Source organism: Pogoniulus pusillus, chromosome 24 (assembly GCF_015220805.1).
Source record: "Pogoniulus pusillus isolate bPogPus1 chromosome 24, bPogPus1.pri, whole genome shotgun sequence".
In the NCBI taxonomy this organism is placed as follows: Eukaryota; Metazoa; Chordata; class Aves; order Piciformes; family Lybiidae; genus Pogoniulus; species Pogoniulus pusillus.
In genome coordinates, this window is record NC_087287.1 from 4,217,007 (window position 1) to 4,234,508 (window position 17,502).

Below are 17,502 nucleotides of genomic sequence, written 5' to 3' on the forward strand. Positions count from 1 at the left end.
GGCTGGGAAAGTTGGGGCTGTGTAGCCTGGAGAAGGGAAGGCTCCAGGCAGACCTCTGAGCTGCATTTCAGTAGCTGAAGGAGCTCCAGGAGAGCTGGGGAGGGATTTGGATAAGGGCTGGGAGTGCCAGAAGGAGGGACAATGGCTTTGAGCTGGGAGAAGGGCGAGTGAGAGTGGAGAGGAGGAAGAAAATTGTTGGCAGTGAGGGTGGGGAGAGCCTGGCCCAGGCTGCCCAGGGAGTTGGGAGCTGCCCCATGGCTGGCACCACTGCAGGTCAGGGTGTGTGGGGCTGTGAGCAGCCTGCTCTGGCTGCAGATGTCCCTGCTGAGTGCAGGGGCTTGGAGTGGATGAGCTCGAAGGGTCCCTTCTTGCTGAAGTTGCTCAGCTCTTAGGGAACTAACCTCCTTCAACTGCCACCAGAAACCTTGTTGTAAGCTTTAAGAAGGTCTCTGTGGTTATTCAAAGTCTGCAGTCTGAAGGAGTTGGATCTCAAGCAAGTTAGATCAAGTGAAGGTGATGCTCTTGGTGTACAATGAGCAGAGACCTTGCACATAATTAAGTGGAGCTATGGCATCTTCCATGTTTCTCCTTTTCCCATCTTCATTTCTCTAGGCAATGTCAATTCAGAACTCTTAAGGATCATCTACTCCAACCTCCTGCCATGGGCAGGAACACCTTTCAACTAGACCAGGTTGCTCAAGGCCTCATCCAACCTGACTTTGAACACTTCCAGGCAGGAAGCATCCACAGCCTCCCTGGGCAACCTGTGCCAGTGTCTCCCCACCCTCACTCTCAAGACTTTTCTCCCAGTCTCCCCTCTCCCAGCTCCAAGCTGTTCCCCTGCCACCCTACCTTCGGCACAGCTCCACAGCTTCTCTGCACCACTCTCAAGCTCTGGATCTAGTGGTAGGGGGCACCTGCAGTGACTGGTGGTGAAAGGAAATTGCCCATTTCGTGTTTTAAACCCCAGCATCTCTCTCTGCTGGCTGCTTTACTTTGTTCCCTTTGTGTTTTCCTCCCCCGCAGTAACGAAGAGGTTCCAGCAAGTGCAGACTCTCCAGTGAGTGCCAAAAGGAGAGTTCTCTCCCAGTCGGCACTCAGGTCTCACCGACCTGTGGCCAGACCTGTCTCTGTGGGACTCCCCAGGTAAAAAAAATCCAGCAAGTGATTTTACCTTACTGCTCTCAATTAGCTAATTAGCCTAAGAGAAGGGCAGGCTGGGTTTAACTCTTTCTTACCCTGATTATTTTGAAGGTGTGTGTCAGCAGCTGCCTGCTCGTGAACCACAGCTCTGGGGTGCTGGGTGAGGGGAAGCTCAACATGAACCAGCCCCAGCCTGTCCTGGCTGATCCCCAGCAGTGTGGGCAGTAGGGGCAGGGAGGGGATTCTGCCCCTCTGCTGTGCTCTGCTGAGACTTGCAGTGTTGGGGCAGCTCTGGAGTCCTCAGTACAGCACAGACAAGAACACAGCACTCAAGCTGTAGTCTCAGCAGTGCTGAGTCTAGATCCCAGTTTGGTGAGGAAAGGGAGACAGCTGGGATGGAAGTCCCTCTGAAGTGCTGAACTTCAGTTTAGGCTTCAAAAATGCATCTTAGCTGCACTGGGAAGTTCATCTTGATATGCAGCACTGAGGATTAAAAGTATTTGCTGACCTAAGGTCTCTGGCTTGATTTTATCCTCTGCTATCCTGGGATGTTCCTGTGGGATGTTCAGCAGAAGGATCATTTCAGTTGGAAAAGCCATTTCAGATAATCCAGCCCAATAACTCTACCAGGGCTGGTGCTGACCTGTGGCCCTCAACACCACAACTCTGCTCCTGTGAAACACTTCCAGGGGTGGGCATTCAACCACCTCCCTGGGCAGCCTGTGCCAGGCTTTGAGAACCTTTTCAGTGAAGAAGTTTCACAGAATGCCAGGGGCTGGAAGGCACCTCCAAACCTCCTCCAGTCCAACCCCTCTGCCAGAGCAGGATCACCCAGAGCAGATCACACAGGAACACAGCAAGGCAGGGCTTGAATATCTGCAGCAGAGGGAGACTCCACAACGCCCCTGAGCAGCCTGTGCCAGGCTTCTGGCACCCTCAAAGCTAAAAAAACCCTCCTTATGTTTACATGGAACTTCCAGTGCTCCCCTTCTGTCTGTCAGAGAGAGATGAGGGCTGGCTGACTGTAGTGGAGCCACAACTAGAAGTGCTCTTCCCTGCCTGACCTCTGTTTCTGCCCTTGGGTTTGCTTTCTTTTGGCTCTAATGTATGTGTGTGTGTAGAATGAGTGCTGTAAGAGTAAAGGAAATGTAACTCTGAAACATGCAGAAGCAGTGTCCCTGCCTTGAGCCCTGAGCAAGAAGCAGAAGCTGCCTCTGTGCCTGACCTACTGGGAAGCATCCTGTCTGGACAGAGCATCCTCATGATGAGCAGCTCAGATGTGGTCATCAACAGAGACGGTTCGCTGACGGCCAAGAAGACAGGTAAGGGTTTGGCACTTCCCAGTGCAGTCAAACCTCTTGGTTTCATAGAATCACAGAATGGTTTGGGTTAGAAAGGACCTTCAAAGCTCATCCTAGTCCAGCCCCTTGCACTCAGCAGAGACATACTCCACTACAGCAGGTTGCCCAGAGCCTTTTTAGAGCCTCACCTTGAATATCGTAGAATCATAGAATGGTTTAGGTTGGAAGGGACCTCAAAGCTCAGCCTGTTCCACTCCCCTGCCATAGGCAGGGACACCTCCCACTAGAACAGGCTGCCCAAGGCCCTCCCTGCTCCTGCTGACCGCAGCCATGATGCCATTGGCATTCTTGGCCCCCTGGGCACACTGCAGGCCTATATTCAGCCCCCTGGGCACACTGCTGGCTTACACTCAGCTCCTGTCTATTACAGCCCCTCCTGGTGCAGAACTTGTTCCTCACATCCAATCTCAATCTGCTGTGCTCTTGTTTGCAGCCATTGCCCTTGTCCTGTCCCTGCAGGCCCTTGCAAACAGTCCCTCTGCAGCCTTGTAGCCCCCTTCAGATACAGGCAGGCTGCTATTAGGTCTCCCCAGAGCCTTCTCTTTTCAGACTCGTCTGTCCTAGCCACATCTTGCAGGCTGTGGCAGCTCCAAACACAGGGATGCTCTTACTGAGCATGTGAGTAGGTAGGGTAGGCCCAGCACATGACAGCAGTGATCCCCCTAATGTCTTGGCATAGTGTCACTTGTCTCAGCTGCAGCTGGGTCTTCCCTTGGCATGGTTTTATTTGTGAAGAGTCTGATCAGTTGGAGAAAAGAAGGCTCTGGGGAGACCTTCCACTGACCTTCCAGTACTTGAAGTGGCCTACAAGAAAGCTGGGGAGGAACTGTTGACCAAGTCTTGTAGTGATAGGATGAGGGGGAGTGAATTGGAGACTGAGGAGGACAGACTGAGAGTGGAGGTGAGGAAGAAACTGAGATTGGAGACAGGAAAGAAATTGTTGAGAGCGAGGGTGGGGAGAGACTGGCACAGGTTGCTCAGGGAGGTTGTGGATGCCTCCTGCCTGGAGGAGTTCAAAACCAGGTTGCATGAGGCCTTGAGCAACCTGTGCTGATCAGAGGTGTCCTTGCCCATGGCGGGGGGTTGGAACTGGATGAGCTTTGAGGTCCCTTCCAGACTCAAAATCTTCTCTGAATTGATGAACTTGAAACTTCAAGAGATTTCTTCTTTAAACAAGTCCTAATAACAGCTTCCCTTGCAGCCATCTGTGGCAGTCAACAACTACAGGGTAATGAACGATGGCTCTGGAGATAGCTCCAGAACAGAATCCTTTCACTTCCTTAGTGTTTACCTCAAAGATGCAGTTGTCAGCCTGGAGAGGAGGAGGCTCAGGGTAGACCTTATTGCTCTCTGCAGCTACCTGAAGGAAGGTTGTGGCCAAGTGGGGTTGGGCTCTTCACCCAGGCAATCAGAACAACAGGACACAGCCTCAAGCTGTGCCAAGGCATGTTCAGGCTGGATGTTAGGAAGAAGTTCTTCTCATCAAGAGTGATTGCCATTGGAATGGGCTGCCCAGGGAGATGGTGGAGTCTCCATCCCTGGAGGTGTTTAAAAGGAGGCTGAATGAGGCACTTGATGCCATGGGTTGGTTAATTAGAAGGTGTTAGGTGATAGGTTGGACTCGATGATCTCAAAGCTCTTTCCCAACCTGCTTGATTCTGTGAGTACTTAACATGCAGAACTCTTGGGTTGCCTTATTGCTGTGTCTGTGGAACTGAAAATCCTCAGCCCAGGATTTCCCTGAATGCTGGGGGGAAGGTCCAGGTAGGTCCTTGAAAGCTTAACTGTTTGCTTGTTTGCCACAGCTCCACTGCACAGAAAATCAACCAACGCCTCCAGAGCGGACGATGGCTCAGGACACAACACCCAACCCGGTACAGTGTACCCAGGGACCACAGCAAACAGCTCCACTGCTGGACCTTCAGCTTCCTCAGGGCTGAGTGCCCACACCAGACCCTCCTCCTCTTCTTCCTCCTCTTCCTCCAGCTTGTTTTCATCGCCTTCAGCCTTGCTGAGTAGGATTGAGCCTGCGGCGAACCCTGCACAGACCACAACAGAAAAAGCGAGCGTGAAAGCGGAGTATTCGATGACACCCAGGGCTGTCCAGGCTCAGAACATAGCTCCTCTGAGCAGGCACAGCTCTGGGGCAGATGAGATGCCCACATTTAATGGGAACTCTAAAAGCTTGGCACCTGCTAACTCTTCTTCAAAGCCCCTGAGCTGCAGCCTGAATGCTGGCTCCAAAGCTGTGAGCGTGAGGCAGCCGCTGAAACCCCCTCCCAAGAGAATTGACGTCTTTGAGCTTCCCAGGATACCAAAGATTAAAAAGGAAAGCAGCAGCAAGCAGGTAGAGCCAGAAGCTGCAGGAAGCCAAAGCTGTGACATCCCCAGCTCCTGTGTCACCCAGCTGACGGGCAAGGAGGGTACCCATCAGGCAGGGAAGGGGGGCAATGTGGAGAGTCAGAAGTCAAACACCAGCGAGTCTCAGCAGCCGGCCCACACGAGCAGGGTGTCCTTCTCTAGCAGCTCAGGGGTGTATGGCAGTTCCTCGCTGCTGGCCTCCTCCTCCTCCTCCTCCAGGAGCAAAGGCCCAGGCTCTTTTGAGAGTTTTAAAATCAACATCCCAGGCAATGCAGGGCATCCCAGCAGGCTGCCTAACCCAGGCTTCTGCAACACTTTCCGCCCCGTGGATGACAAAGAGCAACAGAAAGAGGCTCCCTCCACGCTCTTCTCCATGAAGAAAAAGCAGGTCAAAAGTGAAATCTATGACCCCTTTGAGCCCACAGGGTCGGATTCCAGCTCAGCAAGCAGCAGCCCTGAGAGGCTTGGCTCGGGGATCCCCCTGACCAACATCACCAGGACCATTTCCATTGAGCACCCCAAAGTTCAGACCTTCCACACTGTCCGGCGCTTCACCCCTTACAAGGTGGAGAACATCTTTGGGTCCGAGGCTGACTCTGATGCACCTTCTGCTACCCCCCAGGCTCAGGAGGCTGCCAAGGTCAAAAGCAGGCTGGTGGAGCAGGTCTCTGATACAGAGGAAAGAGACAGCAGGGCTGAGGAAGACTCTCTGAGCAGTCCTTGCACTTCGGCTGCCGTTAAGCACGTTTGTGATGCAGAGGGTTCAAAGGAGGAGAGCAGAGAGGGCCCTGATGTGTTCTTTAACGCCGAGGAATTGATTAGGCCTAACACAAATGTGAAACTAGAACCAGAGAGTCCCTCCAGGAGTGATGGGCAGCAGAAAGGCCAAACAGCAGAGCAGACGGAGAAGCGCTCACGGTCCAGATCCCGCTCCAGCTCCCGAAGCAAGAAGAAGATGAAAAGGAAAAAGGCACCTGTCAAAGAGCACAGGAGGTCCCCGTCAGAACCTAGGGAGAGAACACACTCAAGGGACCGAAGCTCCAGGTCCACCTCTTGCTCGGGTGGAGAAGAGCACAGCAAAACACAGGCGGGGAAAGCGAAGAGCAGGAGGTCTTCTACCGACCGCTCCAGCAGCCACGAGCGAGCCAAGAAAAAGAAAGTGAAGGATAAAAGCAAGGAGAAGAAGGCAAAATCTTCTTGGTCTAGGGAGAGAAGGAAATCGAGGTCGAGGTCAGGAAGCCCTGGCAGCACTTCTGAGTTTCATGAAAGCAGGAAGAAGAAGAGGCGGTCCCGGTCGAGGTCCAGGCGGAGGGGACGGTCCCGCTCCACCAGCACCGAGAGGGCCAAGCGCCGGAAGCACCGCAGGGACAAAAGCCACGAGAGGCACGACAAAGATGGCAGCCTGAGGGCCAGGGGCAGGAAGAGATCCAGGTCCAGGTCTCGGGAGAGGAGGAAGTGGAGGTCTCGGTCTCGTTCTGCCTCTCGGTCTCGGGAGCACAAGAGCAGCAAGTCGAAGGACAAGAGGCCGCGCTCCAGGTCGCGCTCCAGAGAGAGGAAGCGCAGGTCCAAGGAGAGCTCCCTTCCTCCTCCACAGCCTCCAGCTGACAGCCTGCCCAGCTCTCTGGAGCCACCCCATTCCATCAAGCAAGAGCCAAAGGAGGAGTTAGTACTGGAAGAGCTTTCCATAACCATCCAACCAAATATCAAACTGGAGGAAATGAAGGCTGAGCCCCCGGGTCCAGTGAGAGAGGTCCAAGAGACTGTGAAGGCAGAGCCCATCTGTCAGGAAGTGAGCTGTGAAACTGCATTCCCTGCCCCAGACATCACAAACATCTCTGCTCCGCTGGGCAAGGTGGATCCTTTTGATGAGGCAGAGCTGATGAGCAGCAGAGATCCAGCAGTGCTTGCTGGCAACACGAACCTGGAGATCACGGTGAAGATCGAGAACACGGCGCTGTGCCCATCCCTGGGCGACCAGCCCCCCAAGAAAGAGGTCATCCTGCACCTTCCAGCTGAGGCTGCAGCCCCTCAAAGCTCAGCCAAAAGCAAGCTACCAGATTGTGTGAGGGAGGTCAGAGAGGAGTGCCTTGTGTCAAACGAGAAGACTCATCACTTTGGGAAGCCTGAAGTGGAGGGGGCAGCTCAGGGTCCTGCCTTGAAATCCAAAGCAGCAGTGAAGAGAGTGACCTGGAATCTGCAGGAGGAAGAAAGCAGCACCTTGACTGCTGGAAAAGCTCCAAGTAAGTCTCTTGGTTGGAAAACCACCAGCAGCTGAAGCAAGCTGTGTGGGGTTTCAGTGCCTGGCCAGAGCTGGTTGTAGTGTGACAGCTCTGTCAGCTGAGCTAGGGGTGCCACCCCTGATGGCTGGCACCTTACAGCTTCACAGCTTGCACTGGCTTGGAAGGGACCCTCCAAGGGCATCTTGCTCCAACCCCCCTAGCAGGCAGCAAGGACACCTCCAGCCAGGGCAGGCTGCACAGGCACACAGCAAGGCTCAGCTTGAATGGCTCCAGGGATGGGGCCTCAAGCACAGCCCTGGGCAGCCTGGGCCAGCCTCTGCCCACCCTCACTCTGCACAGTGGGGACTGGCTGAGGGCAATGGTTTGGAAGTGGAGCAGGGCAGAGGTAGGTTGGAGCTGAGGAGGAAGCTGTGCAGAGTGAGGGTGGGCAGAGGCTGGCACAGGCTGCCCAGGGCTGTGCTTGAGGCCTCATCCCTGGAGCCATTGGAGCTGAGCCTTGCTGTGTGCCTGTGCAGCCTGCTCTGGCTGGAGGTGTCCCTGCTGGGTGCAGGGGCTTGGGCAGGATGAGCTTTGAAGACCCCTTCCCACCTCATGCAATCTGTGATTCTGTGATTATTTAAATCCTTTTCATGCAATCTTTGACCACTTCAGTTTCTTTTGTTCTTAAATCTGTTTTTTCCCTTCTCTTGGGTGTGCCAGGGATGCCATTTTACAAACTCCAGCGGGCAAAAGAAGTCGCCTGGAAACCAGAGGACTTGAACCAAACCTTAAATCAGGTGCAGTTAAATGAGCCTCCTCCAACCAATTATATGATTCCTGAGCCTATGTTTCCTGATCTAGATTCCTCTCAGGTTGGTTCCTCCTCTCCCAGCACCCCAGTGTCATGGAAGGCATCCCACCTCATCCGTGCCCTCCTTGTGCACCACCCTCCTCTCATGGCAGAGGTGCCCCTCCTCTGCGTGTGGCACATTTCATACCCTCCCCCCCCAGCAACCCCCTCACCATCTGAACTCTGTGGGCCTTGGCAGTTCAAGCAGCACATTTTCATCCTGCTCTCTACATACAGCTTCTGTTCTCAGTAGTAACTGGTGGAGAGATGGTGCTGGTTGAGAAGCTTTCAGCTTCTCCCTGGCAATGGCATCTCCCTGGCCTGGTGGCCCTGCTGCCTGTTGCCAGTTTGTACTGCCCACCAGGTAAAGATGAGCAGCACTGCTGCTGGCTCCTGCTGCACGATGGCATGAGAATGATTGACATCCGGTCTGAGTGGGTAAGCCCAGAAGGCCACTTGCATGCTGGGCAACGTGGCCAGCAGGTCAGGAGAGGTGACTCTGCTCTGGTGAGACCTCACCTCCAGTGCTGTGTGCATCTCCAGACCCACCACACAAGAGCACATGGTAGTGTTGGAGAGGGTACAGAGGAGGCCATGAAGATGCTCAGAGGGCAGCAGAAGCTCTGCTGTGGCTTCAAGCTGGCAGAGTTGGGGCTGTGCTGCCTGGAGAAAAGAAGGCTGCAGGCAGAGCTCAGAGCTGCACTTCAGTACCTGCAGGGGAGCTGCAGGCAGGCTGGGGAGGGACTGTTCAGAAGGGGCTGTGGGGACAGGCTGAGGGCAATGGTTTGGAAGTGGAGCAGGACAGAGTTAGGTTGGAGCTGAGGAGGAAGCTGTGCAGAGTGAGGGTGGGCAGAGGCTGGCCCAGGCTGCCCAGGGCTGTGCTTGAGGCCCCATCCCTGGAGCCATTGGAGCTGAGCCTTGCTGTGTGCCTGTGCAGCCTGCTCTGGCTGGAGGTGTCCCTGCTGGGTGCAGGGGGATTGGGCAGGATGCCCTTAGGATCCCTTCGAGGCAGTGCAGTCTGTGAAGCCGTGCTGAAGGCAGCTCTGCAAGCCCTGCTCCGGGGCTGTCTCGCCAGCAGAAGCATTGACAGCGCTGTCTGCCCCGCAGGTGTACTGCCAGCCGCTGCCCGCGGCGCCCGCGCTGCCCGCCAGCCTGCCGCCCTACGCGCCCGTCAGCCAGCCCACCGTGCACTTCATCATGCAGGGCAGCCTGCCCGCGCCCGCCGCCGCCCGCAGCCTCACCCCCGAGCCCGCCAGCCTGGCCACCGCCTCCGAGCCCGGCATGCAGGCTGCCGCCGTGGGCAGCGCCGAGGAGAAGAGCTCAGCGCCCAGAGCTGCGCCGGATAGAACCAAGAACGAGGAGGTGAGGGAGGAGGGGGCAGCACACCTGCAGGAGCCTGCCTTGAGTCAGAGTCAGCCAGCTTGGAGGAGACCTCTGAGACCAGCCAGAATGAGGCTGTGGGCAAAGGCAGGAGATGTTTAGGAGCCTGCCTTGAGTCAGAGTCAGCCAGCTTGGAGGAGACCTCTGAGACCAGCCAGAATGAGGCTGTGGGCAAAGGCAATAGATGTTTAGGAGCCTGCCTTGAGTCATAGAATCAGCCAGCTTGGAGGAGACCTCTGAGACCAGCCAGAATGAGGCTGTGGGCAAAGGCAGGAGATGTTCAGGAGCCTGCCTTGAGTCAGAGTCAGCCAGCTTGGAGGAGACCTCTGAGACCAGCCAGAATGAGGCTGTGGGCAAAGGCAGGAGATGTTCAGGAGCCTGCCTTGAGTCAGAGTCAGCCAGCTTGGAGGAGACCTCTGAGACCAGCCAGAATGAGGCTGTGGTCAAGGTCAGGCAGCAAACCTGCAGGAGCCTGCCTTGAGTCATAGTCAGCCAGGTTGGAAGAGACCTCTGAGACCAGCCAGAATGAGGCTGTGGGCAAAGGCAATAGATGTTTAGGAGCCTGCCTTGAGTCATAGAATCAGCCAGCTTGGAAGACACCTCTGAGATCTTCCAGAATGAGGCTGTGGTCAAGGTCAGGCAGCAAACCTGCAGGAGCCTGCCTTGAGTCATAGAGTCAGCCAGCTTGGAGGAGACCTCTGAGATCAGCCAGAATGAGGCTGTGGTGAAGGTCAGGCAGCAAACCTGCAGGACCCTGCCTTGAGTCATAGAGTCAGCCAGGTTGGAAGAGACCTCCAAGATCAGCCAGAACAAGGCTGTGGGCAAAGTCTTGCACTTGGAGTCAGGCAGCACCCAGGGTCAGTCCAGGCTGAGGGGTGAAGGGATGGAGAGCAGCCCTGTGGAGGAGGACTGTGGGGTGCAAAGCTGGAGATGAGCCAGCACTGAGTGCTGTCAGCCCAGCCCTAGCCTGTCCTGGGCTGACCCCCAGCAGTGTGGGCAGCAGCAGGGGCAGGGAGGGGATTCTGCCCCTCTGCTGTGCTCTGCTGAGACTCAGCCCTGTAGTGCTGGGGCCAGCTCTGGAGTGCTCAGCATAGCACAGAGACCTGTTGGAGCAGGCCCAGAGGAGGCCACAGCAGTGCTGGCATGGCTGGAAGGGCTCTGCTGTGAAGCTAGGCTGGAAGAGTTGGGCTTGATCAGCCTGGAGAGGAGAAAGCTCCAGGGAGAGCTCAGAGCAGCCTTCCAGTACCTGAAGAGGCTCCAGGAGAGCTGGGGAGGGACTTTGGAGAAGGGCTGGGAGTGCCAGGAGGAGAGACAATGGCTTTGAGCTGGGAGAGGGGAGAGTGAGAGTGGAGAGGAGGAAGAAATTGTTGGCAGTGAGGGTAGGGAGAGTCTGTCACAGGTTGCCCAGGGAGGCTGTGGCTGCCTCCTGCCTGGAAGTGTCCAAGGCCAGGCTGGATGAAGCCTTGAGCAAGCTGTGCTGGTGGGAGGTGTCCCTGGCCATGGCAGGAGCTTGGAACTGGATGATTGTTAAGGTCTCTTCTAACTCCTTTTGTGGTTCTCACACTGCAGTCAGCTGTTTAAAACCCACTGTTTTAAGACCCAGAATAAATATCCCTTGAACCAAAGGTTCCTTGTAGCCCAAAATGGTGCTTGGCAGTGAAGGAAATCCCTTTTGAGGCTCCTTCTGTCATTGTTGGAGCTCTTCTGAGAGCACCAGGTTGGGAAGCTACCCTCAAGGTAACCTCCTTCTCTCTGCTGTGCAGTACATGAAGAAGCTCCACATGCAGGAGAGGGCTGTGGAAGAGGTGAAGCTTGCCATCAAACCTTTCTATCAGAAGAGGGAGATCACCAAGGAGGAGTACAAGAGCATCCTGAGGAAAGCTGTGCAGAAGGTAAGGAAGCAGGGAAACAGCTTGGAGCTGGGAGAGGGCAGATTGAGACTGGAGAACAGGAAGAATTCCTTGACAGTAAGGGTGGGGAGACCCTGGCACAGGTTGCCCAGGGAGGTTGTGGAGCACAGAAGCACCCAATGTGATCAAAGATCACATTGGGTGCTTCTGTGCTCCACAAACTCCCTGGAGTTGTTGAGGGCCAGGCTGGATGAGGCCTTGAGCACCCTTTGCTGGTGGGAGGTGTCCTTGCCTGTGGCAGGATGGCTGGAACTGCCTATGGAGTCCTGCCTATGGAACTGGATGAGCTTTAAGGTCCCTTCCAACCCAACCCATTCTGTAGTGCTCTGGAATGGTGAGGAGCAGGAGTTCAGCAGGGCTGTAAATAAGCAGCAGTACTTTGTCCTGTGCTGTCCAGCACCAGCAGTGACCTGCAGACCTTTGGACTCTGCTCAGTGGTGGAGCAATGATTGCTTCAGGCTGCACCAGTGAAAGAGTTGCCAGACCATGATGGCCTCTGCACCAGAGTGCTGCTAAGCTTGAGCTTATTTCATGACAGTGCCTGCCTTGGGTGACAATAGGCAAAGCAGCTGAGGGAGCTGGGGGTGTGCAGTGTGGAGAAGAGGAGGCTGAGGGCAGAGCTCATTGCTCTCTGCCGCTCCCTGAGAGGAGGCTGCAGTCAGCTGGGGGTTGTTGTCATCTCAGAGCTTTACAGGTTGTGCCAGATTGGAAGGGACTCTCCCAGGGCATCCTGCCCAACCCCCCTGCAGGCAGCAGGGACACCTCCAGCCAGAGCAGGCTGCACAGGCACACAGCAAGGCTCAGCTTGAATGGCTCCAGGGATGGGGCCTCAAGCACAGCCCTGGGCAGCCTGAGTAACGAGTGGCAGGACAAGAGAAAACAGCCTCAAGCTCTCACAGGGGAGATTTAGGTTGGTCATGAGGAACAGTTCCTTTCCCAGAAGGGTTGTCCAGCCCTGGAACATGCTTCCCAGAGCAGTGGTGGAGTCCCCGTCCCTGGAGAGGTTTAAAAGCTGAAGTGCTGAGAGATTTGGTTCAGTACCAAACTTGGTAGTGCTGAGTTAGTAGTTGGATTTGGTCATAGAATCAGCCAGGAGGGAAGAGAGCTCCAAGCTCAGCCAGTCCAACCTAGCACCCAGCCCTGCCCAACCAACCAGACCATGGCACTAAGTGCCCCAGCCAGGCTTGGCTGCAACACCTCCAGCCACGGCCACTCCACCACCTCCCTGGGCAGCCCATTCCAATGCCAATCACTCTCTCTGCCAACAACTTCCTCCTAACATCCAGCCTAGACCTGCCCTGCCACAGCTTCAGGCTGTGTCCCCTTCTTCTGCTGCTGGCTGCCTGGCAGCAGAGCCCAACCCCACCTGGCTACAGCCTCCCTGCAGGCAGCTGCAGGCAGCAGTGAGCTCTGCCCTGAGCCTCCTCTGCTGCAGGCTGCACACCCCCAGCTCCCTCAGCCTCTCCTCACAGGGCTGTGCTCCAGGCCTCTTAAAAGATCACCCAATCTCTGGTGCTGTCCTCCAGAGGTCTGCACTCTCAATTCCATCATCAGTCAACATTCCTGAGGTAAGGGCTGCAATTCCACACCTTCTGTGTCACCCATGTGAACCAAAGGGTGGCTTGTGGGAGAGCAGGGTGGCAGCAGTTCCTGCTGAGGTCACTCTGAGCTCTTCTCTGAACACTGAAGATGTTCCTGGTTGAATCCCATTCTCTCTCAGCTCTCAGAAGTGTCAGATTCTTTTTTAAACTGAGCATCACTTCCTCAAAACTCCACAGCAAAATGGGAAATGGACACTCCTGGGTTACCATTTCCCATCTAAGACTGGGTGGAAGGGGAAAAGCCTGCAGTGAAAATGCTTCTGCTTTCAGAGGTGCTTCTGCACTTGCTTAGTGCTCACTAGAGAAGCCCCTGAGCCCTTTCTGCAATGCTGGAAGTACAGGAGGATGCTGGAGGCATGGAATTGTTTGGGTTGGAAGTGAGCTCTACAATCTTTGACTCCAACCATCAACCCAGCCCCACCATGGGCAGCAAACCATGGCCACAGGTGCCACGGCCACACCCTGCTGGAACAGCTCCAGCTTTGGGGAATCCACCACCTCCCTGGGCAGCCTGTGCCAAGCCCTCACCACTCCTACAGCAAATAAATTGTTCCTCCTCTCCAACCTAACCCTCCCCTGGCACAATTTCAGGCCAGTTCCTCTCCTTCCATCACCTGAGACCAGGCAGCAGAGCCCAACCCCAGCTGACTGCAGCCTCCTCTCAAGGAGCTGCAGAGAGCAATGAGCTCTGCCCTCAGCCTCCTCTTCTCCACACTGCACACCCTCAGCTTCCTCAGCTGTGGCCTCACCAGCACTCAGTACAGGTGCACCATCCCTGCCCTGCTGCTGCTGGCCACACCATTGCTGGTCCACGCCAGGCTGTTGGTGCCCTTCTTGCCCACCTGGGCACAGCCTGACTCATCTCCAGCTGCTGTCACCCAGCACCCCCAGCTCCTTCTCTGCTGGGCAGTTTCCAGCCACTCTGCCCTCAGCCTGGAGCCTTCCTGGAGTTGTTGTGAGCCAAAGTCAGGACCCTGCCCTTGGCCTTATTGAACCTCATCCCATTGGCCTCAAGCCATGGATGAGCCTAGCCAAGTCCCCTTGCAAAGCCTTCCTGCCCTCCAGCAGACCAGCACTGGCACAGGTTGCCCAGAGAGGGTGTGGAGCACAGAAGCACAGAATGTGGTCTTTGATCACAGCCTCCCTGGAGGTGATTCTGTGCTCCACAGCCTCCCTGGAGGTGTTCAAGACCAATCTGGACAATGCCTTGAGCAACCTGTTCTAGTGAGAGGTGTCCCTGCCTATGGCAGAAGGGTTGGAACTAGATGATCTTTGAGGTCCCTTCCAACTTAAACCCTTCTCAGCTGTGCTCTGCTCTGCTCTGATCCTCTCTGTCTCCTTCCTCAACTTCTCCTCCTTGCCCTTCTCCTCACCCCTGGCAGATCTGCCACAGCAAAAGCGGCGAGATCAACCCCATGAAAGTAGCCAACCTGGTGAAAGCCTACGTGGAGAAATACAAACACATGAGGAAACACAAGAAAACTGATGGAGAAGACACCAGGGAAGGAGAAAACTGAGAGCAAAAACCACAACCCAAGACTGCTCGGACTGGCACTGGTCCTGCCCCTGCCGAGAAGGCTGCGCCGGCGGCTGGGAGGAGACAGTTTGGCTGCGCCTGGCTGCAGTGCAGAGGAGCTTCAAAGAGGACTGAACTGCAGAGCCTCCTGTTGAAGGGATGGGCTTGAGTTTGTTGGATGTCTTTTCTGTTTTGGATGTCTCTTCTTTTTGGGTTGTCTTTTCTTTTTGGGTTGGTTTTCCTCCCCCCTCTCTTCCCCTCCTTCTTTTGGATGCCCTACAGATGTAGCCCTTAAAGAACAACCTTAACGCCTCAGGCCAGCAGAGGGGACAGGCAGAGCCCCCTTTTTATTGGTGGGGGGTGAGGGGAGGAAGGCTCTTTTCAGGGTTCCTTTGATCACTTCTCCTTTTTGGCTGGGGAGGGATGGGGGGAGGAGGAGGTGTTGGTGAGGGGAGGGCTGTGCACTTGTCTTGCTAGAAGTTTGAAACTGGATCCCACCCTGACACACACAAACACACTTTTTACCCCCGACCCCCTCCAGTCTGTCCACTGTTGCCTGGTGTTTATTTATGGGGGGGGGAGGGAGGGGGGGGAGGATGCAGCTTGTCTTTGGAACCTTCTGATTTTCATACTTGAACCCCTGTCTTTTTAAGCCCCACCCCGTGGGGGAGGGTTGAGCGAAGCTTGCCTGGCCCCTGGGGCCTGGCAGAAATGAGCTCACCTTTATAAACTGACTTCAGAATCACCTCTCAGGCCCCTGCTGTTTCTTTTGCCCTCCTGATGGCAGTGTCTTCTTTAGCCAGAGGTTCAGGGGGGGTTGGGGTTTTTTTTGGGGGGGGAGGGGAGAGGGGTAAGAGATTGTTGCACTTGTGTAAATAGCAGCCTCAAGGGCCTGGCTGGCAGCTGCTGCCTGGCAGGAAGAAGGGAAGGGGCAAAGGTGAGCAGTGGGAATTTTTCTGGAGCAGGCTGGAGGGGGTGAGGGTGGATCTGATGTACAAAGCAGAGATGTGACAAGAGTTTATAAAGTTATTTTGAATGGTTTTAGTCCCCCAGCAGATGTCTTTTGTTTGTCTTGCAGCTGCCTCTGTGCCACCCTGCGTGCTTGGCCATTAGGGTCATAGAATCGAGTTCCACACTCAGCCAGGCCAACCTAGCACCCAGTCCTGGCCAAGCAACCAGACCATGGCAATGGAATCGTGGAACCAAGCGGGCTGGAAGAGAGCTCCAAGCTCAGCCAGTCCAACCTAGCACCCAGCCCTGCCCAACCAACCAGACCATGGCACTAAGTGCCCCAGCCAGGCTTGGCTTCAACACCTCCAGCCATGGCCACTCCACCACCTCCCTGGGCAGCCCATTCCAATGCCAATCACTCTCTCTGACAACAACTTCCTAACAACATCCAGCCCAGACCTGCCCTGGCACAGCTTGAGCCTCTGTCCCCTTCTTCTGCTGCTGGCTGCCTGGCAGCAGAGCCCAACCCCACCTGGCTACAGCCTCCCTGCAGGGAGCTGCAGCCAGCAATGAGCTCTGCCCTGAGCCTCCTCTGCTGCAGGCTGCACACCCCCAGCTCCTTCAGCCTCTCCTCCCTGGCCTGAGAACCAGGAATGAGTCAGCCCTGAGCAAGCCTTGTGCTGCTCCCATGGCTGCCTGCTGGGGAAGTGAAAGCAGGGCAGGGGAAAGCAAAGCTGACCACGCTCTGGCCTAGGGGCTGGCACCCCCCAGCCAGCAGCCCCCTGCTGCTCTTCTCACGGGCAAACCTCTCTGCTCTCAACACCCTCCTGCTGGGGATGCCCTTGGCCATCACAGAATCCCTTCTCCTGCTCCTCATCCTGCAGGGACTCTGCTGCCCCTTTGCCATTTGCCCAGGCCTCAAGGGCCAGGAGCATCTGCGTGGGGAATTGTGGAGTGCAGCTGGAGCAGGGCAGGATGTGAGAGGGGAAGTGTCTGACCTCACTAGCCTCAGCCTCCCTGCACCTCCAGGCTCTGCTGCAGCTGAGGGCAGTTAGCTGCAGAGCTGCTCCAGGCAACAGCTCATCCCTGCCAGCTCCTGAGGGCACCAGGGGGGAGGCTTCTGCAGCTGGGAGATCTCAGAGCGCTTTGGTCAGAGCATCACACAGGTTGCTCAAGTTCTTATCCAGCCTGGCCTGGAACAGCTTCAGGGAGGTTGTGGAGCACAAAAGCACAAAATGTGATCAGAGATCATTCTGTGCTTCTGTGCTCCACAGCCTCCCTGGGCAACCTGTGCCAGTGTCTCCCCACCCTCACTGCCAGCAGTTTCTCCCTCCTCTCCCCTCACACTCTCCCAGCTCACAGCCATTGTTCTTCCTCCTGGCACTCCCAGCCCTTCTCCAAAGTTCCTCCCCAGCTCTCCTGGAGTCCCTTCAGCTACTGGAAGGCTGCTCTCAGGTCTCCTTGGAGCCTTCTCTTCTCCAGGCTGAACAGCTCCAACTCTCCCAGCCTGTCCACCTACAGGGGAGGTTCTCCAGTCCTCTGAGCACCTGCTGGAGCCTTGGCCCTGCTTGCTGATGGGCATCTCCTCGTGTGGCTTGTAGCAAGCACCTGGGAAGGAGCATGAGGGAGCATTGCACATCCTCAGGGATACTCTGGGAATTGCCTCACAGGCTCACAGGATGTCAGGGGTTGGAAGGGACCCAAGGAGATAATCGAGTCCAACCCCCCTGCCAGAGCAGGACCACACAATCTAGCTCAGGGCACACAGGAACACATCCAGACAGGCCTGGAAAGGCTCCAGAGAAGGAGACTCCACAACCTCACTGGGCAGCCTGTGCCAGGGCTCTGGGACCCTTACAGGAAAGGAGTTCCCCCTTGTGTTGAGCTGGAGCCTCCTGTGCTGCAGCTTCCATCCACTGCTCCTTGTCCTATCCCAGGGAGACCATATGGACTGAGGCATGAGGGACTCAGGAGACCAAGACAGCTTCTTGGCTCTGGCACAGATGTGTGGAGCCCTGGGAGAGCCATTTTGGTGTCTGCTGCCTGGATGTGAGCAAGAGCCATGCTCCTGCTGGCTCACCTTTCAGCTGGGTGGGTTTTGGTTAGCCTGTGCCCACCTGGGCAGTCAGACGTCTCCCAGTCCCACTTGAGGATGGTTCAGTTTCTACAGGCACAGGGAATGTTCCAGGGTCTGGGAAATCTCCTGTCCT

The 17,502-nt window shown here is 55.8% G+C and overlaps 1 protein-coding gene across 2 annotated transcripts in view; it reads left to right on the top strand.

Moving 5' to 3' along the window:
- Positions 1-15,086, top strand: part of PHRF1 (PHD and ring finger domains 1) — a 33,973-nt gene extending 18,887 nt beyond the window's left edge. Inside the window, exons 12-18 of one of the 2 annotated variants that reach the window (XM_064163119.1) lie at positions 1,027-1,146; positions 2,311-2,465; positions 4,310-7,105; positions 7,805-7,956; positions 9,042-9,296; positions 11,078-11,206; positions 14,208-15,086. In XM_064163119.1, coding sequence (XP_064019189.1) covers positions 1,027-1,146; positions 2,311-2,465; positions 4,310-7,105; positions 7,805-7,956; positions 9,042-9,296; positions 11,078-11,206; positions 14,208-14,342 — 3,742 coding nt within the window. In that variant the 3' untranslated portion in view covers positions 14,343-15,086. The remainder of the gene's footprint in view (positions 1-1,026; positions 1,147-2,310; positions 2,466-4,309; positions 7,106-7,804; positions 7,957-9,041; positions 9,297-11,077; positions 11,207-14,207) is intronic. The other variant, XM_064163118.1, reaches the window with a different exon arrangement.
- Positions 15,087-17,502: the final 2,416 nt, after the last annotated feature.